Here is a 27,858-nt window from a genome sequence, read left to right as displayed (position 1 = left end):
TCAGGGAGAGGAGAGACCCTACTTTTTTGTGACTGACACTTTGATCAGGGACTGGCCTCCCTCTACTGGTGCATTAACACCATCATCCCTCCTGAGGGAGGACAGCATCTTCCCTTTGAACTCAGCGGCCTTGTGAGCTGGTGAATGCCCTTCCCTGGAGGTATTCAAGTTCTAAAGTTCAACTCTAAAATCCTATGAATTTTTTTTGAACCCTAGTGTCCAAGATTCCATGATGATAAGCTTCTAGAATTCTGAGATTCTGTGACTCTAGCAGAGAATCTCTAGGTTGTTATCCTGGTTGTCCTCTACAAAAGGCTACTCTCACAAACTGATTCAGCTCCAAGACTGCTCTCCACCATCCCAGAAGGCCAAAAGAATTGAGAGCATGACTATTTCTGAGTACTTCATGGCATTTCTGAAATCGATTTGGACAAAATGTGTGAACAAATGGAGAATTCAGTGGAGAGATGGAAACTATAAAAATAGTAAAAAAAATACTATGAAGAATTTTTGATAGGATATAAAGAATTTTTTTTATAGGATTAGCAGTAGACTCAAAAGAGCCAAGGAAAGAGTCTGTGAACTTGAGGATAGGTCCATGAGAATTATCCAAATTGAAATACAAAAAGAAAAAAGAGTGAAAAAAACCCTGGAACATCAAAGAACTATGAGACAATATAAAACAGTCTAACATATCAGTAATTGGAATCCCAGAGGGAGAGGAAAGAATGTGGCAACAGAAATATTTGAAGAAATCATGGCCAAGAATTTTCATAAAATAATTAAAGACATACAACTGCAGATCAAGAAATTCAGAGAAAATCACCAAGACAGAATAGGATAAACACCAACAGCCCCTGCTCCTCCACACACACTCTCACTCCCTTAGACACACCATATTCTAACTAATAAAAACCAAAAATAAAGAGAAAACCTGAAAGCAGCCAGGGGAAAAAGACATGTACCTACTGAGGATGAAATATAAGAAATGTAGCATCCTCATCAGAAATCATACAAACCAGAAGACAATGAATGACATCTTGAAAGTGCTAACACATAAACAGTCTCAACTCAGAGAAAATATTTTTCAAAAATGAAGGAGAAATAAAGACTTTTTTTTGGACAAGGAAAAACTGAGATAATTCATTACCAGTGGATCTGTGCTATAAGAAGTGTTAAAAGAAATTCTTCGGGAAGAAGGAATATGATGACAGGAAGTTATGGATCTACAAAAAAGAAATAAAGATCTCTGGAAATAGTTAAAGGAAAGGTAAATACAAAAGATATTTTTTCCTTATTTTTAAAGAGACTGGATTATCTAAAGCAGGGATCAGCAAACTATGGCCTGTGGGCTATTTTCATGCACAAACTTTTATTGGAACACAGCCATGCCCATTAATTTATGTATTGTCTATGGCTGCTCTGAGTTACAATGGCTGAGTTAAATAGTTGAGGTATAGGCTATATGGGCTGAAAGCCTAAAATATCTACCATCAGGCCTTTAAAAAAAAAAAAGTCTGGCTATCCCTGGTTTAAAGCAAAACCAGTAGCAATATATTATGGTTTTATAGCATATATAAAAACAAATATATAACAAAACAGCACAAAAATGGGAGGAAGGACTTGGTGGTACACTATTATCAGGTTCTTATACTACACATGAAATGGTATAATATTATTTGAAAAAAACCTGTGATTAATTAAAGATGTATATTACAAAACCTAGGGCAACTCCTAAAAAAGTTGAAAGAGGTAAATATAATAAGGTGAAATCTTAAAAAATACTCAATCCAAAAGCAAGTGGAAAGAAGAAAAAGCAAACAAAGAGCAGATGGAATAGAAAACAATTAGCAAGATGGCAGGATGGATTTTAATCCAACCATATCAATAATTAAATAAAAATGGTCTACACACACCAATTGTAAGAGATAGCCAAACTGACTCTACAAGCAAGATCCAACTAACTGCTGTCTACAAGAAACCCACTTAATTGTAAAGACAGAAATCTGTTAAAATTAAGGGGAAAAATGTATTCCATGCAAACACCAATTTAAAGAAACCTGGAGTGGCTGTATTAATATTAGACAAAGTAGATTCTGAACAAAGAATATTGCCAGAGATAAAGAGAGACATTATATAGTGATGAGGGTGTCAGTTCATCAAGACAAATCTAAATGGCGGGGCGCCTGGGTGGCTATGTTAGTTAAGCATCTGCCTTCGGCTCAGATCATGATCTCAGGGTCCTGGGATGGAGCCCTGCATCAGGCTCCCTGCTCATCGGGGAGCCTGCTTCTCCTTCTCCCACTCTTGCTCTCTCTGTCAAATAAATAAATAAAATCTTAAAAAAAAGAGACAAATCTAAATGATATAAATGAGCACATATCTAACAATGACTCTTCCAAATATGTGAAGCCAAAACTGATGGATTTGAAAGAACAGACAAATCCACAAGAGTATTTGGAGACTTCAATACTCCTCTCCCAGTAATTGACAGAATAAAGGTGGAAAATCAGTAAGGATTTACAAGACCTGAACAACACCACCCATCACGTTGACCTACTTAATATTTATAGAATGTTCCATTTAACACTGGCAGAATACACATTCTTGTCAAGTGCGCATGGAGCACAGACCAAGATAAACTATATTCTCGGCTGTAAAACAAACCCACATATTGGAATCACACAGAAAGAATGTTCTCTGACAAAAATGGAATTAAATTATAAATCAATAACAGAAAGATAGCAGAAAAACCACCAAATATTTGGAAATTGAACAACACACTTCTAAATAACCCATGCATCGAAGAGAAAGTTGTAAGGATAATCAGAACCCTATTTCTGCTTTGATGTGCCATCCCTCTCTCACTGCATGGGGGTCTTGGAGGCACTGTCAATCAGAATGCCCCAACCTCCCTCATCCAATGAATGGGCTTGTGTGATTGAACTCTATCTCCATAGAATTTGCATCTTAAGCAGAGAGCACAGGATAGGAAAGGGTTGAAGGAAATTCATCCCAGAGGCATTCTCTTAATTCCTCTGACTTTAATCTCAGGCTCTCCCTGGTTTCTGTCTTCTTCAAGGTTTGCTTCTCCAAATCCCTTTGTTTCAGTTTAAGTCATCCAGAGTTGTATTTTGTTTCTTACCACCAAAGCTCCCCTTAGGTTTGGCTTAATTCCACAGACATGTTCTCTGCCTGAAATGTCATACTGTCCTGGGGAAGCTCTGGGAGCCTGACTTCTGGAAACTTTCAGGGCCTGCAAGGCTTCCTGCCTTTTACTCACATATCAGACAGACCACAGCAGTGAGGGTGCCTGGGTCTACTGTGAAGGCCCAGAGCTTCAGTGAAGGGCACATGATCTCCACAGTTGTGTGTCCTGCAGGGGTATGAGGCAGATACTCCCCAGAGAGAGGAACCTGACAGACTGGTACAACCTTTGAAAGGCAAAGGGGATCAGGAGAGATCTATCTGTAGATACCAGCAGCCTCTGGAGAGCGTGCTGCCGGACAGCAGGGAAACCAGTTTTGCCAGATTGAGGGGCAGAAATGGGGAATTGTCAAAACTGCTCTGAATAATCCCTTAAACACCCTAAAATACAGCAATGTGTTTAGAGGCCATATAATACAAATATATCTAGGCATTAAAGTCCTACTCAAGAAAGAGAAGCAAGAGCCTCAGTCTATGAAGGGACTGAGACCTACAGAGAAAGTGCAGGATTCATATTTCCCATCTCACCTTCTTCAGGGCCATCTATCCAATGAGTGGGGATGATGGGTGAAACGGCCAGCCTTGTAAAAATAGAACTCTCCCTCTTTCATAATCAAATTTGCATGAGGTCAGAGTATATGATGTGGATGTTTGAAAAACTAGGTAGAGTTGCAGGAGCTCTAAAACCTAATTCATCCTCTATCATTAACTACTTAAAAAAAACTTTTTTTTAAGTATAGGTCACTTTACTTCTGAACTTCACTGGCCTCATCTGTAAAATGGGGATATACTCTGTACCTGCTAAAAGGCAGGGGCTGGATCTGATGGTCTCTGACCATAAAATGTTAAACACATGGGACTTCTTTTTATCAAGAATAGAAAAAAAAAACACACTACTTTTTAGTGGACATAAGGCAGAGAAAAGATGAGTGATTATGTTACTATAATGCTCAAAAAGACCTTAATGGTATCTCATTGACGATAAGAAAGAGTGTCAAACTGAGCCTGAGATTAAAAGCCATCATATTTCAAGTGCGATTTCCCACCGCCTCATCTCAAACAGTCCCTGCCTTGGTCCCCACCCCCCATGCTCAACACTGCAACTGTACCAGACAATGAGAGCCAGCCCCTGAGTGAGCGTGAGACATACCCTTGGCAACAGTGCCTCTGCACGCACTCTTCCCTCCACCAAGAATGCCTTTTCCTCCATTCCTAATCTGTCACATTCCTGCTCATCGTTCAAGTGTCAGAGGCCCCTGTGAAGCCTCTCTGCTCCCTGGTCAAGATTAACTGTCCTTTTGAGTTCTCATAACACTTGGTGCTCATCCAGGTCCCAAAGCCTCTCACATGGAATACGAATTGGTTGTGTGTGTGTGTCAGCCTTTCCACAAGGCTAGATAATGTGGCCAAATGGTGTCAGGACTCCTTGACCTGGTACTGTTATCTCCCTTGGCACATGGGGCTATGTTAAGGACAAATGAGATCATGCCTGTAAACCACTTGGGAAACGCTCAGTAAATTCCTGTATTCTTTCTTTTCATTGTATTAATGATGAGTGTGAATTACTCATTCAAAATGAAATCCAAGCTATCGCATCACGTTTCTAAATTTTTATTATTTATACGTTAGATTAAGCATGTGAATTCTTGTTTTTCGTTTTTTTTTTTTTTTTTTTTTTTTAGAGAGAGTGCAAGTGGGGGTGGGGGCAGAGGGAGAGGGAGAGAATTTTAAGTAGGCTCCACATCCAGCACAGAGCCCAACAGGCAGGGGTGGGGGAGAGGCTCAGTCTTGTGACCCTGAGATAATGACCTGAGCCAAAATCAATAGTCGGACACTTAACTGACTGAGCCACGCAGGTGTCCCTTAATTTCTGTTCTTTAGGGCCATAACTTACAGTAGCCAAAAATCAATTAGAGGTCACGCACAAAGAAAAAAATGTATCTTGGTTAGCTTTTTTTTTTTTTTAAGGGAATCACATGCATGGGATTGTATTTACAGGGGAAGATAATAATAATGAAAATTTATTGAGTTGCTTCTGTGTGATCATCACTGTGCTAAGTTCTTTATTAAATTTATATAGAATATTCCTGAGGATGTTATTGCAAGGGTAAAGCAGGGAGCAGAATCCAAGGCGGGGTCTAAGTACCTGAGAACCTGAGCACTTCTGGGAAGTCAAGATGGCAAGCAAAAGAGAAAAGAAGCTGTTAACCACCCTCTAGTGATATCCCATTTACCACCTTTGTAATGATCACCTTCTCTGGGTTTTAAGAATGTCTCTCAAATAATCTGTGGTCCTCAGATCTGACTGTGATTCTGATCTGTGTTAATGTGCCTTGGATGGATTAACTGATCCAGCAGGCAGCACCCCATCAGTTAGCAGCGGTCACCCCATCCCCACTCTCAGTCCGCTAGGTTCAGGGTGCTCCTGACCCACTCTGGCAAGGCACAGGATCCAGGCCAGCCAGTCAGTATATTTCATCTACTGACCATGGGATTGGTTCAGAACGGACATATGACTCCAGCTGCAGGGATCAGAATTCATTCCAAGGACTTTATGGACCTTTTGGAAAAGAAGAAATTCTCTTTACATGGGTCTGATGGGAGAATGGCCTATAACCGAGAGGCTGTCAGCAGTTATCTGCTACTGTATACGGTAATGTGAACAGTCTACTTGATAAAGCCCATGCAGAGGAAAACAAACTGAGAGATAAAAGACAGGCAGAGTTCTGCTGATACCACTTAAACAGCTGGATCCAGCTGTGCCTGAAATTAGCTATAAGCATGGACTTCTCTTCTCTTTTTTTAAAACTTGGGCCAGACTGGATTGGTTTTCAGTCACTTGCAAATGAAAGAGATCGGGTTAATACAACAGTCGAAGTTGGGAGGGCACTTAGAAAGCATTTAGTCTAATCCCTGTGTTGGGTAGATGGGGAAACTGAAGTACATAGGAAGAGGAAAATACCCTGTCCAGAACATAAGAGAATTAATGGCTGTGCTGGACAAGAATCCAGATCTCTTGATCTACCCATTCCACCTCTCTCCAGGGTGCAGGTTCCTGGCATCTCTTCTCCACGCTGAAGACCGGATCCACATTCATGCTCTTGCTACTCCCCTCTGGTAAGGGGAAGCTAGGCCAGGCCCACCCTGCACATCATCCTTTTGGCTCTGAAGCCTGAACTCATTCACCGGCAGTTGGAGAGGTTGAGGGTGATGCTTGCCTGGGTGGTGGCCCCAAACTTGAGGTAGCCCACGGCTATGTCCAGGGTGGTGATGTCGAACATCCTTCCACAGAGGATGAGTGGGAACTGAGTATGGTTCTGCATCTTGTTCTCCAGAGGCAAAACCTGTGAACACAGGGGCCATAATTACACAGTGGCCCCCAGTTATGTAGAGAACCCATTTACCCACTGTTTCTTATTCTAAATTCCTTCATCGTAGCCAAAATAAAGCTTGAGAGAGAAAAACAAACTCAAAGACATGGCACCACTAGGTACAAGGAACTACTGAATTCCAACAGTATCAGTTACTGAAAAGACCTGAAAGGTCTTCTAGTCCAGCCATCCATACTTGAGTGTCCTCTTCCATGCTCAGGAAAGGCTCTACCTCTGAGCAGCTTTGTGGCCCATGGATGATGATGATGATGATGATGATGATGATGATGATGATGATGGTGATTGCCATTACAGAAAAATCTCAGAATGTACAAGCTGGTGTCTTTGCAGGAGTTGTGCTTCTGCACACAGCCCACTAGGGAGAGCACCATCCCTAATTTCAGGTCTGGAAGGTGACCTTCCAGCAAGAACAGGTGTATGGCCTGCAGGATAATTTTGGATTTCTTTTGCTTGGAGTGTAGAGGGGAGACTACCTTACACACCATAATAGGCAACTCCTGACTGAAGGATGGAAAAAGAATATAGATTTTACTGAAGAAATGTTTCCTAATTTGTGGTGTTTGTGTCTAGAAAAATCTGTACACAGTCTTGCTTTATTACAGTTCCAGCTCTCTGTGACCTGTGATTCTGTGTCTCAGAGTAGCAACATGGGGGCATAAGCCCTGGACAAGAGTTCAGGAAGTGTGTGTGTGTGTGTGTGTGTGTGTGTGTGTGTGTGTGTGTGTGTAGGGAAGGAGGGAACAGTGGAGGAGTTGGTAGCAGGGAGACCCAGTGACATTCCTGTCAAAGGAGAACTAACGGAGATACTGTTTGGAAGAAAAGAGGAAGATGAGAAGTGGCATCTGAGAGGAGAAATGCATTGATCGGTAGGCTGGAAGGGGAGGACTTAAGCCTTGGCTTTGGAATTTCAGTGCCTTATGTGCTTAGACAAGCCTTGTCACTTCTAGTCCCTGGTTTCATTATCTTTGAATGGATGTGAGCACCACTTCAAGTGGGGGATAAAATTCTGATCTGTATCTTTATTTGGAAGTATTTCAGGCTTATGAAAAAGTTGCAAGAATATAGCCTTATACCCTACCCATATACCCTTCACCAGATTCCCCAAAGGTTAGCACTTTACTTTATCACCATCTTCTCTCTATATGTGGGTGTGGGATATATATATTCCCACACATAGATATATGTATGTATGTGTGTGTGTATAATTTTTTCTGAGGTATATGATGTAGCTGGTTTGTATTAAGTACTGTGTTCCTCTTGTGATTTCATTCACAGGGTTCTGAGGATAAAAAATATATTTGAAAACCATTGCTAAATTCCCTTGTAGTGCTGGCTTTTTAAGTAATTTTTCTCAGGCTGCATTAAAATATTCTAGCACCCAAAAGTGTGGATGAAGGACATAGCAAAGTAAATAGTAAATGTTTAATATGGAGACCATGTGTTTAAGTAGGTTGACTTGTTGGCTGGGATTGTCATAAAGAGATTTTCAGTTCTCTTATTTTACAGATGGGTAAAAAAAGGCTCATTGAAAAGAGAAGATTTGCCCAACATCCCACAGCTTTCTGTCAGATGTTTTTCTCTAGCATGTTAGTATTCTCTCACTCACATTTGGTGAAGGACTGGTGAAACAAGGTAATAATGATGGTGACTTACTTTGTGCCAACAACATGCTATTTTACCTACATTATCTCACTGAGCCCTTATAACATCCTTGCTTTGCAGGTATTATAAGCCCATTTTACAGATGAGGAAACTGAGGCTCACAGAGGTGTTAAATAGTTTGCCCAGGATCACACAGCTTGAAAAGACGAAGCCAGCCTCAAACCCATGTGTGTTGACTCCACAGCCAGTGCCCCTCACCTAGACTATCCTGCTTCCTCACTCTCATCGGGGTGGGGATCCTCACTCCATCTCCAACCTTACCACCCCAATAATTTGGAAAGCAAAGATGGCTGTCCTGAAGAACAAAGGGTGGGTCTTTCAGTTTGCCACTAGGGGTCTGGGATTTCCTGGCAGAGAAACCCAGGAGGGGTCGGGGGGGGGGGGAGGGATGATAACGGTTATGATCAAACTGTCCTTGAGAAAACACAATGGAAATCTAGCACACAGAGAGCCAGCCAGCCTGCAGAGTTCTACACTGTGTTCAACCTTCTGCTGGCCCACACCCTTGGTGGATGGACTTTGTTTAAGAGGACGGAGGCAGTAGGAAATTCAGGACAGAATTGAGAGCAAGGGGGGCTGAGTTCTAGAGCAGAAATCACCAGGCAAGTGTCTGGGACTCAGTTTCTCCATGTGTAAAGTGTGCCAGGGAACTGGGTGGAGTGGGGGTAGAAGTTGGCCTTCTGCCCTCAGCCACTGTAACCAATAACCTGGGGTCAGTGAGAGAATGAGGGAGTTGGAAGGGCACAGATGCCAAGCCCTCTGATCTGATGTCCTAACGATACAGATGGTGAGCCTGAGGCTCCGAGAAGTGATCCTATGACGAAGGTTCCTCTCTAACACAGATGTGAGCCGCTAATATTTCTTAGTTCTTTATAAGGTGCCAGGCACATGCTAAATTCTTTAAATGTACTGTGTAATTCTCACCATGACCCTACAGATTAGGGATTATTATCTTCATTTTAAAGATAAGAAAATCCAGGCTTGGCACCTCTCTAGCTTTGGTTTCTCCTTCCATTAAGCAAGGAAGTTGAACTAAAACAGCATGTCTGAAACTTCAGTCATTCATCATACGTGTGTTCCACCTATTTAATTTTTCTCCATAAGTCAATGTTTTAAAACAAAATTGATTTTAAAAAGTATTATAATGCAATTCTAAATTGCTATGAGTAGAAGAGGATGCATTAATACAAATACATAATTAAGAAAATGAACAAGTATCACCTAATCCTCTCCCCCCTAAACTCATGACACACACCACCAGAAGTATGGAAACATGTTTTAAAAAACCAGTGAATTAAATGATCTCTACGTCCAGTCCTGTCTCTGCCTCTGTAAGAACACGGAATCCTGGAGTCTGGTGAGGCCTGACAGCTTAAGAACAATGCTCTTCAAGAGACACCAGCCATGAAAAGGAACACCTTAAAAATGCAATTGCAAACAAGATGATCTCTAGGTTATTTACAGCAAACTGGTCTCCAGGAGCCTCTGAAGGTACTTTATTCTTTCTGGGAGCAGAGAGACCTTCCAGACAGGGCGACCTGAAGAGGTGAGTAGGGGCTTTCACTGTTGCTCAGGCATGGGGGCGGGGAGGGTGGTCCACAAGAGATAGAGACCATCTGGAGTTCACATGCAGTAACCTTTCCTTATCTTGCTTTTGGTTACTGAAAAAAAGAAACAGGGGCAGCTATCTGAGCTCAGTCCCGATTGGGATTTGACAGGCTTTGCATCTACTATAGGGCTCAGACCCCATAACATGCATGTATATAAGGTGTTTTGGAGCTTTGTGACTCAGAGTGTGGTCGGAGGCCCAGCAGCATTGGCCTCACCTCCTCATGTAGGGAGCATGTTAGGAGTACAGATTCTCAGGCCCCACTCAGATCCCCTGAATCAGAACCCGCACTGTCACAAGGTCCCTAGCTGGTTTGTACGCACACTGGAGTTTGCACGGCCCTGCTCTGAGAGGCTGCTAATGCTGCTGGTCCCAAGACCATGGGCATAGCAGTGCTTCAGAGCAGTCACCCCAATGCTTGGCCCATCATCACTATCAGCTGGGTAATTAAAGACAAAACACAAAAAACAAAAAGTCCCAAAGATTCCTGGACTCTAATTCCAAAGATTCAGATCCACTACAACTAAAGGAGGGCCTGGGAATCTGTAATTAAACAGGATTGCAAGGTGATTCTGCTGCTTAGCCAGGTTTGGGGGAGGTAACAGCTTACATTTAATGGTACTAAGTTCCAGACAGGGGCCCAAGCTCTTCACATCTCTTAATCTGTTTGACCCTCAGAATAGCCTTAGGAGATGGGTACTAGTATCACTCCCATTTCCCAGATGGGAAAACTGAGGCACAAAAAAGTGAGATAACTTTTCAAAATTGAAATGGGGGAGCTATAAATAGAATTCAGGTCACCTGTCCTGAGTACTGGCAGATGATTAACAGCACCCCTGGTTTCTATCTCCTAGCTACCAGTAGACAGAACCGTCCTAGTTGTGACATCCAAAAATGTCTCCATGAACTGCCAAATGTCCCTGGGGGGCAAATTGCCCCCACTTCAGAACCACTGCTCTAGAGTCTATACCTGAACCCTCTTAACTTGCTCTGCTGCCTGTCTGAGAACCACTGGGTTTTCACAAAGTAGTTTTATATCATAACAGCCTAATAAGGTAAGAACTGTTAGCTTGATTTTAAAAAAGCATTTTATTCAGGGTCACATGGCTTGTGAGTTGCAAAGCTAGGACTCAAATCCACATTTCAGGCCTTTCCTTGATTGACTCTACACATGCTGGATGTCTGGGGGAAGGTTTTGTGCCTTGTGGGTGAGCGAAATTGAAGGCTAGGGACAGACTACGCCCAATCTTTATTCTCCATTTCCTTTTTCTTTCTTCAAGGTTGTCGAGGATATCTATGGGATTATCTGCTCAGCAACCCTCCTTCCACACTCTGAAGTGGCCTGACCCCTTTGTATCAGTTACAGTTTCCATGAGTGCTTCTCCCCACTACAGTTAATTGGTTCAGGGGTGACATCTGACCCAAGCTGAACCAGTGAATTCTTTCCCTGGATTTTTGGGATCAGCGAGAACTCAGATTTGTTTCCTTCCAGTGCCAGAAATGGTAAAATCTAAAACCTAAGACCTGTGGACAGAGCTGGTTCGCATCAAGAGAAAGAAAGCCAATACACAGAGCCAACCAGAGCAGAGGCCTCAGAAGCCCTGAGTGGCCTGACTCCTGGGTTTGTGCTACTCCCAAAGCCTGACTGCCTTGGGGTCCTTCTTGGGGCCTGGCTATTCCATGAAAGTTCCCTGTAGGATCATTCTCCTACACTCTCCTTTTCCCCCCAGTTACTTAGTTGAGTTGAATAAGAGTCCTTATTAGTTTGTCCCTGATAACAAAATACCTACTTGCTGGGGGGGGGGGACCCCTTCTTGGTATCAGTAATCTGCTCCTAAAATTTCATGATCTGTGCAAACATGCTAAAAATCAAGTTCCTATTATTTTGAATGGGAAAAGCTATGTCACATGACACAACAACAGCAAACACGTGACCAATTTTTGAAACGTAAGTAAAACTCAGTAAAATGTCTATATGTAAGCAACGAACTATGATGTTTGGCTATAAATGTTTACAATGTGATACTCAGCACAAATTAATGTGGCTGTTACAGAAAGTTGCTGTATTTACAGTTAACATCTTCCACATCCTCTTTGTGGACATTTGTTCCGCTTTCTAAGCTGTGTGGGATTCTAACATTTGATTGTGTCTGCAATATGAAACACTGTAAGAGATGCCTCAAGACTTCTCACAGATTGTTTGGTAAATCTGCTATATTGAGTTTGGGGACATAAATGTAAATGTTACCTATATAAACAGAGTACAGAAAAGTTGGAGTGGCAGAAATACATTCATTCTATGCAGTTTGGGCTTAAAAAAAATAAAGAGGTGTTCTCTTAAGAAAACAGTGGAAAAAATGTTCTGAGAGACGATCCTGTATATATGTCAAACAGTGCAGACACAAAAAACACATCCCAACCTGAAATTTCCTTCTGAGAGGAAATCATCTACAGTCTGTAGAGTATGTTTCCAGAATTTTGTTCCACACACACCTGTGCATGCGTGTGCGCACGCCCCCCACCCCCCATCTACTAAGAGGATGGCTTGGGGTGGGGCACCTGCCTGGGAGAGCTGCTGGAAGATGAGGACGAGGATTCCGAGCAGGAGAGAGCTGGCCAGCATGGAGAAGGTCCGAAGGCCAGGGAAGTTCAGGATGAACACCAGGGACACCAGGAAAAGGGAGTGTCCACACTGCGCAGATGCGGACGTCCAGCCACGGTGGGCATGGGAGGCAAGAGCGCTCTGCCCTGCAGTCCCTGTGGTCCCATTGGCTGTTGATAAGCTACAGAGAAGAAAGGATGACGTGAACTTCAGCTAGACCAGCCAGTCCCCGCCCCCATGCCCTCCGGCCTTTCCCGCCAACCTTCAGCCCTCAGAAGGGCCAAGCCACTGGAGGTTTCTTTTGTAGAACATTCCCCTTCTCTCTCAACCTTCTCTTAGTGACTGCTCAGCCTTCAGACACAATGCCCCGCAAACCCGATCAAGCCTCTCCACTAGATAAGAGCACCTAGTCCATTTCCTCAATAGGGTTTATCACAGGCTGTGATTTTACACTGGCTTAGTATGGTTAAATGTTGATCTTTCCCACTAGATGTAGGTGTCCAGTTTGCTTAGGGCCGTATTGTTGGCACAGTGACCAGCACATGGTTGATAGTTAAGATCTATTTGTTGAATGAATGAATAAATTGAAAGAGAGCATTTAATGAAATTCTGAACAGAGACAGAGAGGTAGCCCAGATACTTCACTTTTTTAAAATAAAGGTTTTATTTTATGATGATAGAAAATATTTGTGGTTAAAAATTTAGAAAACAAAGAAACAAAGCAAAATTATCTCTAAAGATTCTCTGTCTTGTTTATAAGAGCAATAACATAAACTAAAATAGACATAACCCAAATGTCAATAACGACTTGGTAAATAAATCATCTATGATGAATTTAGAGTGGATCATTAAGCAAGAAAAAAAAGTAAATGGTACATCAATATCATAGTTTGAAAAGAATGATTACTACATAGGATACTTGAATATTCATAAAAAAAACCTTGAAAAACGATTCACATAACTTTTAATGGTGTGTTTTTGCAGGGGAGAGATTTATAGGGATCTTTAACTCGATAATGTTTAGGTTACCATTTGATTTTGTTTAAGAAAGAGCTGTGCTGGTTTTGTGTTCTGAAGGGATAAAATCAACCATAATGATTTAAAAATGAAGATAAGGGACGCCTGGGTGGCTCAGTTGGTTAAGCGTCTGCCTTTAGCGTGGGTCATGATCCCCGGGTTCTGGGATTGAATCCCGCATCATTGGGCCCCTTGCTCAGCGGGGGTCCTGCTTCTCCCTCTGCCTGCCACTCGTCCTGCTTGCGTGCTCTCTCTCTCTGACAAATAAATGAATAAAATCTTTTAAAAAAATAAAAATGAAGATAAAATATACACCTGTAGGTTCATCTCAGAGAGGTAACTGCTGTTACTATTTTAGACACTATATATAGTTAGGCACTTGTATGTATACACAGGCAGACATAGATATTTACAAAAGTGGAACTAAATGTACGCAGTACCTTGTAGCTGCCATTATAGCAGGCTGTATCACTGAAGTTTGTTTCAGCACCAGGGCCTGAAGAACTATTGCTGAAAATACACACCTAACAAATATTTATAAGCAAATACTTTGCTTTAATAGTGCCAGAGGAAATATTCTAATCTCAGTGAGCTCACAAGCTAGTTATAAAAAAGGAATGTGGACACATAACTATATTTAAGAGAAGCTATATATGTATATATACACATATATATGTATATATAGATACATACATATGTATATATAGATGTGTATATATTTATATATGTGTGTGTATATATACATATATATAGTTTTATATATATATATATATATATATATATATATAGTTGAATTAAGAAGGGAAAAATAAGGTAGCAATTCTGCTATGTGGATCAGGGAATGATACCCAGAGGAGGATGGGTGTTTAGATGCCTGGAGATGTGTGGAGGAGGAAGGATATTGCATGTGGGAAGAATAGCATAAGTAATTACTCAGGGGTGGGAAAAGACAGGATATATTTGGGAACAATAGATAGCACAGCTGTGTTTGAGCATAGGACACATATAGAAGAGAAGTGGAAGGTTGGGCTGGAGGGTAGGTGAGTGCCAGGTGACCCAGAGTCTTGTGAGCCAGATGAAGGTCTCCAAGAGAGAGAATATTTTCAAGGTGTGCTTGGTTTTATCTGCCGCTGCTCTGAGGTAGGGACCTGGAAGTTCCAAAGCAAAGGCTGAATTATTTAAGCTTTCACTAACTTGGTTGATTTGGAGAAAGCTGCTCAAAGCTTAAGCTGGGCTATCTCTGCCATCTGTGTTTTTGCTCCAGGGCTCTGCTTACTTACAGGTATCTGTCACAAACATAAGGAACACACAGAAGCCCAGGTGATCCACAACCAGGAAGAAGAACACGATGTACCCAGGTGTTGGGAGGAGATTATTTGTTATAAAAAGAAGGACGGCAGAGAGAATATGGGGCCACCTAATGTGCTGTGTTATCCTCCCCTACCTCACCTCTCCTACGTGGGTGCCCTTGCTACCCTGCAGCCATGGCGAGGAAGCCTTGTGATAGCCTCAATTCTCCTCCAGCTCCAGAAGGGACAGGAATGACCCTGGCAGGCTCATTACACCTTTGTCCAGGTATGTTTTCAGCCAGAACCTTTGTGTCCACATAGTTATGGAGTCAAGAGGACTTGCCTTGTCCTCCCTATCCCAACACCTGCTGTCCAATCTCATGTGCTTGGAGAAGGAAGGCTCTGTCCCCCTGCAAATTCCAACTGACTTGACTTGGACACTGAAGATTTGCTCAGCATGGGCCGTCCCTTCCCCCATGAAATGAATCTGCTTCCATTCTTACCCCTCCAATCTGTGCTCCACACAGCGGCTCAAGTGTTCTTTATAAAATTTCTTGGTTCTATCATGCCCTTCCTCTGCTTAAGGAGGGGGCTTTTCTCTGTTCTTGAAATAACATTCTAACACATGATTGGCTCCTGCCTGCCTTTCCATTCTTTCCCTCTATATCTCTTCCTCCTCGGAATGTTTCACCAGCTTCTGGACTCTGAGCTCTTCCCACTTTGCTGCCATTTGTGATACCATTCCCTAAGGAAGCTCTTCCCACGCCTCTTCAAGTGGTTGCTTTTACTTGTACTTTAGATCTTGGCTTAAACCTTACCTCTTTAGACAGGTTTTCCCCAACCCACTATAGCTCTTATCCTAATTCATAATTATACTTCTTTTTTGCTAGGTCATAAAACTCCATCAAGGTAGGGATCACGACTGTGTTCTTCATCCCCGTCTCCTTAGCACCTAGCATGTTTCCTGGGTCTAGAGTGGGTACTCGGCTGATACTTGTTCAGTGAGAGAGTGAATGAATGAATGAGTGAATGGGACCCTGATTTCTCAGTGAATGGACTTATCTTCTAGAAAGTAGATGGAGTCCACCTGACTTTGAGTCACTGCACGCTGGCTGGCATCCCCTGGTGTTCAGGGTCATGAGCCATCTCAGACTCGCCCAAGGCCTCCTCAGCCTGACCCTTTCTGCTTACACGCACCTTCTATTTTCTGAGCCCTGGCTACTGCACAGCCACTGGAGCTTGCGGGTCTCCACCACCCATGTCCTACACTCTGGTCCCAGCTTGCCTTGCACCTTTGCTCTTTCTGTTTAACCAAGTCCACGATTAACAGAACGAGTAGCTTTGCGTAAAGATGTTCACAGAGTACCCCAAATCACAACTACATCAAAATGGGATATCAAAATGTATTTCTTACAAATGATTGCCGGTAAATGTTTTACCCCAGCATAATATCCACTGAATTGAGAGTGATTTATTTCACACTGTGAAAGCAGTATATAATAGCTTCATCATTTAATCTTTTGAAATCTAATGACTACAGAATAGTGGGCAGTGGGGTGAGGGGGAGGAAGAAGAGCTGGCAAAGACACCATAGCCCTGCTATCAAAATGTCCCCTGACTGCCAGGAGAGGTGACTGCAAACTCTAGCCACCAAGAATCAGTTCATCTACACTCAGAGTAACTAGCAGTTATTCTTTTTTCCGGGAGCACTAGGAGCTGACAGCATTTATATAACATGTTTGCCCAGAGTTGTGACTTTCAGCCTGTTAGGATTCACTGTGTACCTTTGGGCAAGTCGTTCCCTGTCTGGAAGGATCAGTTTCTCCATCTGCTCTTTTAGGGTGCTGGGTTATAGAAGCTCCTGGCTCTGACCCTGTAAGAATCCATCTGGACCCGTGTGCAAGCCTTGAGTCTTGGTTATTGTTCCATTGCTGTCTTCCTTTTAGGATTAAAGAAAATTCTCCAGTTAAGCACAGGAAATGTCAATTTTTTATATATTAATTTGCTCCTAGAAGCTTTTACAGTCAACACGGCACAGTCATTTCTTTAGGGAAGTGTTTTGCAAAGTTTTACATGCATCAGAACTATCTGGAGGTCTTGTTAAAATACAGATTGCTGGGCCCCATCTCCAGAGTTTCTGATTTAGTAGGTCTTGGATGGGGCCAAAAAATGTGCATTTCTAACAAGTTCCCAGGTGACACTGATACAGCAGCTGGATTGGGGACCAACTTTGAGAACTGCTTTAGGACATCCAAAAGTGTTGATATTAATTAGGTATATGTTTCCAGAGGGACAGATATCAACATTGGGCCAGAGGCTCTCTGGGACCTCATTGGGACTCACCATCCTATCCTATTCCAAGCAAGGAAAGGACAATGTACCACTCCCGGGGGCATGGTCCCAGAGCCAGGTACAGGGGCTGGCCGCCAGTGTTGCATCATCATACCCCCATGGTTCCTAAAGGGCTCATTAAGTCTAAGGGAGAGAATGCAGGAAATGGGTCTTTGTTGGGTTCAGAAGTATATTATGGGGAGAAAGCAAGGTCTTTCTTTAGCACAAGGCTGAACGGAAAGATGAATGGTAGATGTATGGCAGAAATGATAGGTGCCAACACACACTGGTGCCCACTCTGCCTCCTCCTTTTCCCTGAAGGGTTCCAAAAATTGTTTACAACTCACTAAACATTTAGTGAGGCCACTGAGTGTTTGCAGCTGTGCAAGGCACTAGGGTACATGTTATTGAATAAGAGACACAGGGCACCATCCTCCTGGAGCTGTTGGCCAAAGTGGATTAATGAGTCACATGTACTCACTGAACGCATGGGGACACTCAGTCCCAGAGGGGGCGGGGCACATGTCCAAAGCCACACATCTAGCTGGGGCAGCGTCAAGACTTGACCTCAGGTATCCTGGCTCCCACCACAGTGATTTTCCTTTTATACCCTGCTGCTTCCTTGAGAGCACACAAATTGCTGGTCTTTGTGCTAGTGATTAAGATTATCATGCATGCTACCCCTTGGTACAGTGATTTTTACCAGGAGTACAGGGGCTCATACTCCTATAGGCTAATCAGAATTTCAGGGAAATATAACAAGGAATATGACTTTCTTTCCATTTAATTAAAAAATACAGCAGTGATGAACACATATTATAAAAAGGTTAAATGGTACAGATAAAAGGAACATCCCTATTCATATCCTCCCCTGCCACATCCCATTTTAATTCTCCTTACTTCTTTCCTCTAAAGTAGCTACTTTTAACAGTGTGGTATGCTCAAATCCAGACCTTTTGTATGTATTTGTAAATATTATATACTTTATAAACATTGTATGTATGGTTTGTAAAAACGAATTTTGAAAAGCATACTTAATATTATTTTTAAAATTGTGTGTGGAAAGTGACAAAGGACACTACTTTTGTGATAGAAACTGCAAAGAGAAAAAACAAATAAGTTCTTGGCTGGTGGGGCATGACTGAGTGGCCTTGTTCTGGGATGCACATAAAGAAAGTGGCAGTACACTGGACAAAACATGGCAGTGGAACTGTAGCAAAGGATGTCTTGTTCACAAGGAGGTTTGAAGGCTCTCACTTGTGGCAGAAGTGATGGGCACAGCTACCAGGATACCCATACAGTACATGGCCACAAGGCCTATTACTAGCAGGCTGACAGGACCTAGCTTCAGATGGGGATGTGAGCAGAAGGAAGAGAGTTGAGTAGGTATGTTAGGATGAAAACACAAGACAAAAATTGATATATATATATTTTTTTTTTTTTGAGAGAGAGAGAGCCTGCGTGGGTGGGGAGGGGTGGAGGGAGAAGGAGAGAGACAATCCCAAGCAGGCTCCATGCACAGCATGGAGTCTGATAAGGGGCTTGATCTCATGACACTGAGATCATGACCTGAGTTGAAATCAAGAGTTGAACACTTGACTGACTGAGCCACTGAGGTGTCCCCAAAATGCATTTGTCAAGAGAATGGGAAGACAAGCCACGGATGGGGAGAAAATATTTGCAAAAGACATAATGGAAAAAGGACTGTTATTTCCATTAAAACTTAATAAAAAAGAGAACAACCCAATTAACAAATGGGCAAACGACCTGAACAGATACCACACCAAGAAAGATAAACAGCAGGCAAATAAGCATAGGAAAGATATTCCACATCCTCTATCATCTGGGAATTGCAAACTTAAACATGGCGGTACCACTACACACCTATTAGAATGGCCAAAATCCAGAACACTGACAACATCAAATTTTAGCAAGGATGTGGGGCAATAGGAACTCTCATTGCTGGTGGGAATGCAAAGCAGTACAGCCACTTTGGAATACAGTTTGGGAGTTTCTCACAAAACTAAATATATTCTTAATATATGATTCAGCAATCATGTTTCTTGGTATTTACTCAAATGAGCTACAAACTTCTGTCAACACAAAGATCTATACATGGATACTTATAGCAGCTTTATTCCTAATTGTCAAAACTTGGAAGCAACCATTATGTCCTCCAGTAGGTGAATAGATAAACTGTGGTACATCCAGACACTGGAATATTATTCAGCACTATTAAAAAATGAGCTTTTGGGGTACCTGGATGGCTCAGTCAGTTGAGCATCTGGCTAGTAATTTCAGCTCAGGTCATGATCTCACGGTCCTGCGATTAAGCCGTGTCAGGCTCCCCATTTAGCAGGAAGTCTGCTTGGGATTCTCTCCCTCTGCCTCAACCCCTGCTGTGCACTCTCTCTCTCTAAAAAATAAGTAAATCTTTCAAAGAAATGAGCTATCAAACCATAAAAGACATGGGAGAAACTTAAATGTGTATTACTAAGTGAAAAAGCCAATATGAGAAGATTAGTTACTGTATGATTCCAACTATATCACATTCTGGAAAAGGCAAAACTAAGGGGACAGTAAAAAGATCATTGTTTGCTAGGAGTGAGGGGGAGGGAGGGTTAGGTAGAACACAGAGGATTTCTAACACAATGATATTATTTTGTGTGATAACACAGTGGTGGACACCTGTCATACATTTATTCAAACCCATAGAACATACCACACCAAGTTTACTAATGTAAACTATGGATTTTGGGTAACACATGGTAACTCTGGTTGAGGATGCTGATAGTGGAGAGACTGAGAATGTGTTATGGCAGGGGGTATATGGGAACTCTGTACTTTCTGCTCAATACGGCTATGAACTTAAAACTGCTCTAAAAAAATTAAGTCTATGAAAACAAAACAAAACAAAAAACCTGAATATTTAAGAAATGTATACAGAGGGATTATGAATTCTACAGTTTGATATTATTATTGATACGAGTATATAATTAGTCTCACGTGGACCGAAATAAAACACTAGAGAGTAGACCAGATCTGGAGCAGTTAAGTGGCCAGGAGGAAAGCAGAAATATGATAAGGAAGGGGCCCTAACCCCTCTGTCATGGGCTCCATCAGAACACTGGAGACTCACAGGATACTAGACAGCTATATACATTTGCGTTTCTGGTAACTGCAAATAAAATTATGTTAACCATTTTTTTTAAAGTGGGAGGGTGAGTCTAGGATTTGTAACCCCACCCCCACCCCCACCCCCACCCCCGTGCGGCTTGTGGGTCAATGGAATGGACCCTGTGTTGGAAACTCAGTGCCTGGTCTCCATCCTGGCACTGCCTCTAGTTTCCTGAGTCAGGTGAGGTGATGCTGGTGGGAGCAGGGGGTGGCCTAGCTCCTACTTCACTCTCTGGGCTGTGTCTCCAGGCTCTGGCTGGCACAAGCAGAAGTGAGTTTGATGTGCATTGACTCTCCTGAATCCATTGTTCATTCTTGTTTCCTTGGCACAGATGGCAACCCTGGATCTAATTGTACCCAGGGTTCCAGGACAGGAGGCCTGATCTTAACTTGGAGTGTTTTGGGGACAGGTGATAAAGAACATTTCCTCTGCCTTCCTTGTGATCTCATAAAATGGGTCAGGTTGTGACAGAAAACCCATGGGAAGCCAGCACCAGACTCAGACCTGCCCTGCACAGGCTCTGAGGGAGAAATCCCAGGTGTAAGTGCTACCCACATGATGCTTAATAACCAGTGTGTCATGTACCTATTCAACACCTCCAAAAGCAATAGGATTTATTCTGACAATTCCACTTACAGCTCAGAGATGGGAGAGCTTGCCCAAGGTCACATAGCTACCCTGGAAATAGCAGAGCCGGGATAGGAGTGAGTGCATTTTTCTATTGTCTTCGCACAGGTCGTCTGGCAAGCTCAGAGGTCATCTAGCTCAACGTTCTCTTCCCTCACATAAAATGCTTTAATTGCTCCTACTACAGTCAATGCTCAAACACTCTAGAGACAAACCTTAGGCCGACAAGTGCCTTAAAGGACAGATGATAGTTTATCTTCTTTAAAAACCTTTGGCACTAACACAACCTTCTTTAAAACTCCTTCTAAGATTCAACCACACTCATTCCCCTAAAAATCTTCCCTCACCTGCAATTTAAGAGATTGATAAAGAGGCTATTTCCTCTGTCCAATCATTCATTCTGAAAACATTTACTGGCTCCTTGTGCCCAGGATTAGGCTTGGGAGGATTCAGAGGTAATTGAGGCCTGGTGATGGTCCTCAGGCTACTTACTGTCTGGGCAGCCGGTCAGACCCATGCTAGAATTAGCTAACCTTTTCAGCAAACGATTACTATGTGCCAGGCACTGTGTTAAGTGCTTTGCATGGCTTAACTTAATTGGTCCTTAACAACAATCATCTGAAGTAGAAACTACTGTTATACCCATTTGACAGATCAGAAAATTGAGGCTAAGACAGGTTTAGTAACTTGTCCCAGGTTACACAGCTAGTAAGTGGCAGAGCTGGGATCTGGAGTCATTTTCATCTGACTCCAAAACAGGTGCTCATTTCCACAGTGTTCTACTGACTCAGATCAAAGTCAAACCTGAGATTCTTTGATTCTGCTGGAAAGGCTTGGTCTGTCTTCTTCAGTGTCCTCACTGGCAACACCATTTCTCCAAAGAGTAGCTTAGATGCTACCTCTAACACAAGCTTTCCCTGCTTTCACCATCTGGAAAGAATACCTTACTCTTCTGAACCCTTGTAGAACACTGACTTCACTCATGCCATTCTCTGTGGGATTTTGGCTATATCTTCCTCCATGAACTCTGAGAGCCTTAGAAGCAGGGACATAATGGTGTCTCATGTTCATTGTTGTAACCCCATGATGCCTGGGTCCTCAATAATGTTGAATGAAAGGATCCCTACAAAATTATGCTTATAATTGAAAGCATTGTCTTCTGCCCCTAACACAACTTCCCTACACCTCTCTTTGCCTGTCTGAAATGGAGAAGAGCTCAGATTTCGCTCTTTGAGTTACTGAAAAGAAGGAAAGAATTCTCACAAAAGTCTCGAGGTACAAGATCCTAGACCCAGGAGCTCCTTTTGGGGAGGAAGGGATACTTACGAGATCCCACTGGTCTCCTCCAGACAACAGGAGTCCTGGTGGGAGAGTGGCTGAGCCCTGCCTGGGAGCCCCGGGGGCATTCCTTGGGCTGCACCATTCAGGGACTGGCTGCTGGTGGAAGTGGCCCGAGCCTCAGGCGGGTGAACACCTCACTCTTTAGCTCCAAACGCTATTGTGGGTGTGGGGTTAGGAGCCTCCACGACTTTGGCAGAAGCTTGAGCAAGAATAGCTTTGGCACGTAGGAGCTGCAAGGCCCAGCTCTTGGCTGCTTGAGCCTTAGCAGCCTCAGGAACCTAAATACAGCTGCACCCCCTGGCCTGGGGTGATGCCGGCTCTCTGCTCCTTTGGAAGAACAGAAGACCAAAGACATGAATGGGAGGATGAATGCACTTCTCCACTCACACGGAGACTCCCCACAGTTGCTCTAAGAGTCTGTTGTTCTTTTCTTTCTTCCTTCCCGCCACCAATACTGGTTGACTACCCATGTGCCAGGCACTTTGCTGGATGCTAAGAACCCACTGGTTCCAGGCAGTGTGGTGCCTGCTTTCCATGAGCTTAGTTGGACATCATGAATATTTATCAGGGCTTCTCATAAATAAGTAAAACATTTCAACTGTAGTCAGTGCTCTGAAGACTTCTGTGTAATAAAGCAGATACTCTTGCAAAGGGGTCAGCAAAGGTTTTCCTGAGGAAGAGGGAAGTCCCCTGCGTGGCAATATTCTTTTCACTTCTTTGCCCTAATTAAAATGTGGCTCTGCTGAGGTCGCCACTTCCTCTGCAGGTCACTGCTTCTAAATAGTTTGCCCTCCACCCTGCCTTAGACACCCACTGCCCTCATCATACCCTAGACTTTGTCGTCACCAAAGATTGGACCACCTTCAAAATCTCTACTGTAAGCATCCTGTTCTTTGGGTGGCTTACGCACTCCTATTGGTCCATCTTACGTCCACTAGCTTGCAGACTGTACCAGATCTTTATCATCAGGGCCTCTAGTCTGCCGGGGCTGTTTTGCTACCTATCTGCCCCTAGTCCTCTCGTATCCTCACTCCCATTTTTACCTAGTGATTGGACAGTCATTGCTGTCACTTCTGCTACACACTCACACCGATCTTGTCCCTCTCCTTGTATTGTGTCTAACTTTCAAAGCCATGACACATCTAACACTGGTTAAATGCACCTTTGCCTCTACTTTGAGATTGTACTCAAGCAGTTGAATGTGGTGAGAGAAAAATACACAGATTTGCCAACTGGTTGCATCTCAAATTTATGAACACAAACCTCAAGTAGGTCCTAGCACTGCTGGGGAAATCTATAACTTGTTTATGTTCCTCTCCCATTCTTCAGGAGGACTATTTCTTATCTCTTCTCACAATGACTCCCAGCTGTTGGCATTGTTCTTACTTCATTGAGGAAGTAGAAGCAATCAGAAGAGAACTTCCTTATCCTCTGGCCGTTAAATCTATCCACTGACTGTGTCTGAATCCATATACCGGATTTTCTCCCATGAAAATAAGAGAGCCATCCTCATCTGTCTTAAGTCTCTACCTTGAACACTGATCTCATCCCCTTTCCTTTACTTACACAAGCTTTGATTTGACATGATCCTTCCCTCTCTCGGACCATTAAAATTTCCCTTCCTATTGCCTTGTTCTAATGAACATATAAACAGAGTAAATTTTCTCTCATCTCTGTTCTCTTTCATAGCAAAACTCCTTGAAAAAGTTATTTCTACTCACTCTCTCCAATTTCTCATTTTCCATTCTCCTGAATCTACTGTGGCAGACTTTGATCCTTATTACTTCACTGAAACTGTTCTTGTCAAGGGTAACAATACCTCCCGTTCCAAAATCCAATGGCTCAACCTTAGTTCTCTTTTTGTCTTAGCAGGAGTAGAAATTTCAGTCCTCTCTACACTTATCTACCTGGTGGATAAACTCTGAGGTGCCACCTCTCTTGATATGGCATTTGTGCTCTTGTATATCCCCTCTCCAGTGTGGGTCAGATCTGTTCTGGCTTCTGACCAATAGAATGTGACAAGGGTGATGGGATGTCACTTTTCTGATTACATTATGTCGTATACGATTTTACCTTACTAGCAGACTCTCTCTAGAGGCCTCAAAGTCTAGCTGGCTTCGGGGAAGTGACACTGTTAGAAGGCCCACATGGCTAGGTGCTGAGGGCCAGCAAGAAGCTGACAGCCAATGAGAGGCTGGGTCCTTCAGTCCTATAATAGCAAGTAAATTAAATGTGCCAACAGCCTGAGTGAGCTTGGAGGAAGATTCTTTGCCAATTGTGCTTCCAGATGAGAATGCAGCACAGCTAACACCTGCCTGCAGCCTTGCGATCCCTGTAAGCAGAAGACCTATTTAAGCTATGCATGAACTCCTGATGCACAGAAACCATGAGACAATAAATGTAAGTTATTTTAAGCCACTAAGCTTGTGATAATTTACTACACAGCAATAGAAAACTAATATAACCACTCATCTTTTATATACGGTTGTTGCTATGTTTTTTTCCATAATGGCATTTTATATTGGGTTTTTTAAGAACTCAGATACAATTTGTTTGCATATTAAACAGGTACCATTCTGTGCCTTCATATGGCAAATGATAACCACAGAACACTAGGGTCTAAGTGAGGAGTCATAGGAGAACCTAGAGGTTCTCACACTTACTACCAAGTGTAACCTTGAACAAATAATTTTGTCTCTCTGCGGCTGATTTCCCATGTGTAAAATGAATGGGTTGTAGCAGACCATGTCAAAGAAACTCTGAAACTCTGAGGTGTGATAACTGATGACTCTGTGGCTGACCTAGGACCCGCCCAGTCATCTTTGGAAGGAGGAAGACAGCTGAAGCAGGGTAAAGGACTCACAGAGCTGGAAGATTTAGGAGATGAACTTCCTTCCCCTATTCATTTCATTAGTGAGAAGCTGAAGCCCAGACCGAAAGGAACTTGCTAGTCAATGGCAGAGCTGGCCCCAGCCTTTTCCTTTGGGCTCCTATGCCAATGCTTTTTCAGTAGCAACAGGAGGCCTTTCTCTCTTCTAAGCTCTACCAGGCCCTTTGTTAGCATTGTGAGGTAAACCCAAGGTCTGCCCGCCCTACAGATGGGGCTTGAGGGTGTTCTCCAGATCTCTTAAAGTGCCTGGGCCCAATCCTGGGAATATTCCTCGTCCAACAGTGCTTTCTCCTGCCTTATTTCAGGAGGACCTACCAGTTGGCCCTGTCTTGTGCCAAGGAGGCTGTTGGAGAGTAAAAGGTTAGGGGAGGGTCTGTGGGTGAGGTGGAATCTGTGAGCAGGTAAGAGTGGGGGCTACAGCTTTGGAGAACCTGAGCTCAATAAGCTCTTGGAGGCTTCCCCCAACACAAGCTTACTTTAAAAATTAAAACTCAAAATAAAATATACGTGCCCAGGCAGGGTTAAATTATTAGTTTTTTAACCAAAGTATTTATAATAAAAAAACTAGAGTCTCCTTATCTAACCCTCTCCATGCCGAGTCCCTCTTTCTGGGGCTAAACTTTTTTAAATCAGTTTTTTGTTCCAGTTCTTTAGTTTTCCATCTCTCTGTATGATATACTTTAATATCTTTCAACTTATCAATATGATGTTAGATGAAAATTTATACCTGTTTTAGTTATTATTTACCTTTGTAACTTGAAATTATATAAGCATAAATAGAAATTTATTGTAAATTATAAATATTTGTATCGGTTTCCTTTTGCTGTTGCAACAAATTACCATAAACACAGTGGATTAAAACAACACAAACTTATTCTCGTATAGTTCTGGAGGTCAGAAGTCCTAAAATCAAGATGTTGGCAAGGCTCTGTTCTTTCTGGAGGCTCTAAGAAGAGTTTGCTTCCTTGTTTTCCCGGCTTCTAGAGGCCTCCCATGTTCCCTTGGCATGTAGCTCCTTCCTTCATCTCCAAACCCAGTAGAATAGCATCTTCTCTCTTCTCTGACCTTCCTGCCTCCCTCTTTTAAGAACCCTTGTAATTACATTAGGTCCACCCAGAGAATCCAGGATAATCTCCTCACCTCAAGATCCTTAATTTAATCAAATCTACAAAGTCCTTTTTGCTATCCAAGGTAATATATTCTCAGGTTGTGCAGATTAGGATGTGGACATATCTGGGGGCCATAATTCTGCCTTCTCTACCATACATCCCAGTTTCCCTGGGACAGTCCCACTATATGCCTATTGTCCTGATGCAAATATTAATACAACTCTTTTCATTCTCAAAAGTGTCTCCATTTCAAACGATACAACACCCTACTTAACCAGTGTTTCCCCATCTCTTTTTATATTATAACACATGTAGAAAGTGATAGCATTTTATAGATCCTCAAGATAAAAGAACAAGCCTGCTTATGGCTAGAGGTAACTGTCTCAGGAGCTCCAGCCACCTTAGGACCTGCCTGGCTGCTTCAAGGGGTAGCAGGATCAATACCTCAGCACCCTATAACCCATTTATGGTACCCCATTGGCCATCAAACACCATTGGGAAAGTCTTCCTTACCTTAAAACAATATGTTTAAAGTCTATTCTTGCGATGCCCTCCTGTGCGAGCAGCATTTGGTTCCAATGAGTATAGCTGGGGCTCACGCACATGATTGATGCTCCTGTCATTGTAATCCCGCTGGTTAATTCAGGTTGTCAGACTGATGGACCCCTTGCCATCTTTTCACATATGCCTCCCAGTTCTGTGCCTGCAGAATTTGCTGTCCCTCAAATGCTCTCCCTCAAATGCTCTCCCAGGCATCAGAGTGTTGGCATTGGTGGCACAACAGTCCTACTGGACTCATAGGAGGGGCTTTTGAAGAGCTTGCACAATTTTTCTCTGGTACTCCAGAGTGCATAAGTCTCTTAGCTTTGTGGCATATTTTTCTTCTTTAAACATACTTTGTTTACCATAGAAATATTAGAGGTAAACATCTTATCATCATTACTGCCTTTGGGATCATAAAAAAAACAAAAACGCAATAGCTTGGCAAAGAGGCACATTACAGTGTGTTGACTGGGCACCAGCACTTTTCCTACATACTTAGGCTGATATTTGTTTACTCAGCAGGGTCCTTGCTTTAATTGCTGCCTTTCATTTCCACTCTGTTTCTCATTTACTTGGTGGGATGTACTCTCCTTAGTCATCAGCGTGTCATGTCATGATGGTGTTTGGTCTTTGTTACAGAAATTTTATCTCTTCTAATATACCCAAATTAAGGATTTTAAAATTAATTTTCAGCACTTGTGCCACTTAACGAATCCTTGAATTGTATTGTTATGGCTTACAGAACATTTTAAATTATACTGATGATGAATGCTTATATTACAGCTAATAATTACCCATACCACCCACGGAAGTTCCATGTGACCAGTGGCATTTCTTTCTGGATTCTCACAGGAGTGGGTGGGGACCTCTGTGTCCCAGCCGAGGTGGCCACTGTGTGGCAGTAACAGTGTAACACACATTATAGCTTCCTTCTGAGCATCAGTCTGGCTATTATGAGATACTTTGTAGAATGTTAGATTTGGGTGGGATTCTAATGTTGTAAAGTCTGCATACAAAGTGGAACTTTACTACTATTTTCATATCCTGCTATCTTAAATTCA

The 27,858-nt window shown here is 42.7% G+C and overlaps 1 protein-coding gene across 2 annotated transcripts in view; it reads right to left on the bottom strand.

Annotated features, from left to right (window-relative positions):
• Positions 1 to 5,149: 5,149 nt before the first annotated feature.
• The window catches only part of LOC148108854 (proton-coupled amino acid transporter 2-like), a 29,038-nt gene continuing 6,329 nt past the window's right edge, over positions 5,150 to 27,858 (bottom strand). The window contains exons 2-4 of one of the 2 annotated variants that reach the window (XM_087867844.1): positions 16,563 to 16,717; positions 12,434 to 12,653; positions 5,150 to 6,551 (exon numbers count right to left, since the gene is read on the bottom strand). In XM_087867844.1, coding sequence (XP_087723970.1) covers positions 6,390 to 6,551; positions 12,434 to 12,653; positions 16,563 to 16,606 — 426 coding nt within the window. In that variant the 5' untranslated portion in view covers positions 16,607 to 16,717 and the 3' untranslated portion in view covers positions 5,150 to 6,389. The remainder of the gene's footprint in view (positions 6,552 to 12,433; positions 12,654 to 16,562; positions 16,718 to 27,858) is intronic. The other variant, XM_087867843.1, reaches the window with a different exon arrangement.

The sequence above is a fragment of the Ursus americanus genome, chromosome 15 (genome assembly GCF_024610735.1).
Source record: "Ursus americanus isolate L20-20 chromosome 15, mUrsAme1.1.p, whole genome shotgun sequence".
Lineage (NCBI taxonomy): Eukaryota > Metazoa > Chordata > Mammalia > Carnivora > Ursidae > Ursus > Ursus americanus.
Note: the sequence above shows the minus strand (reverse complement) of the source record. Positions and strands in the feature narration are given on the sequence as shown.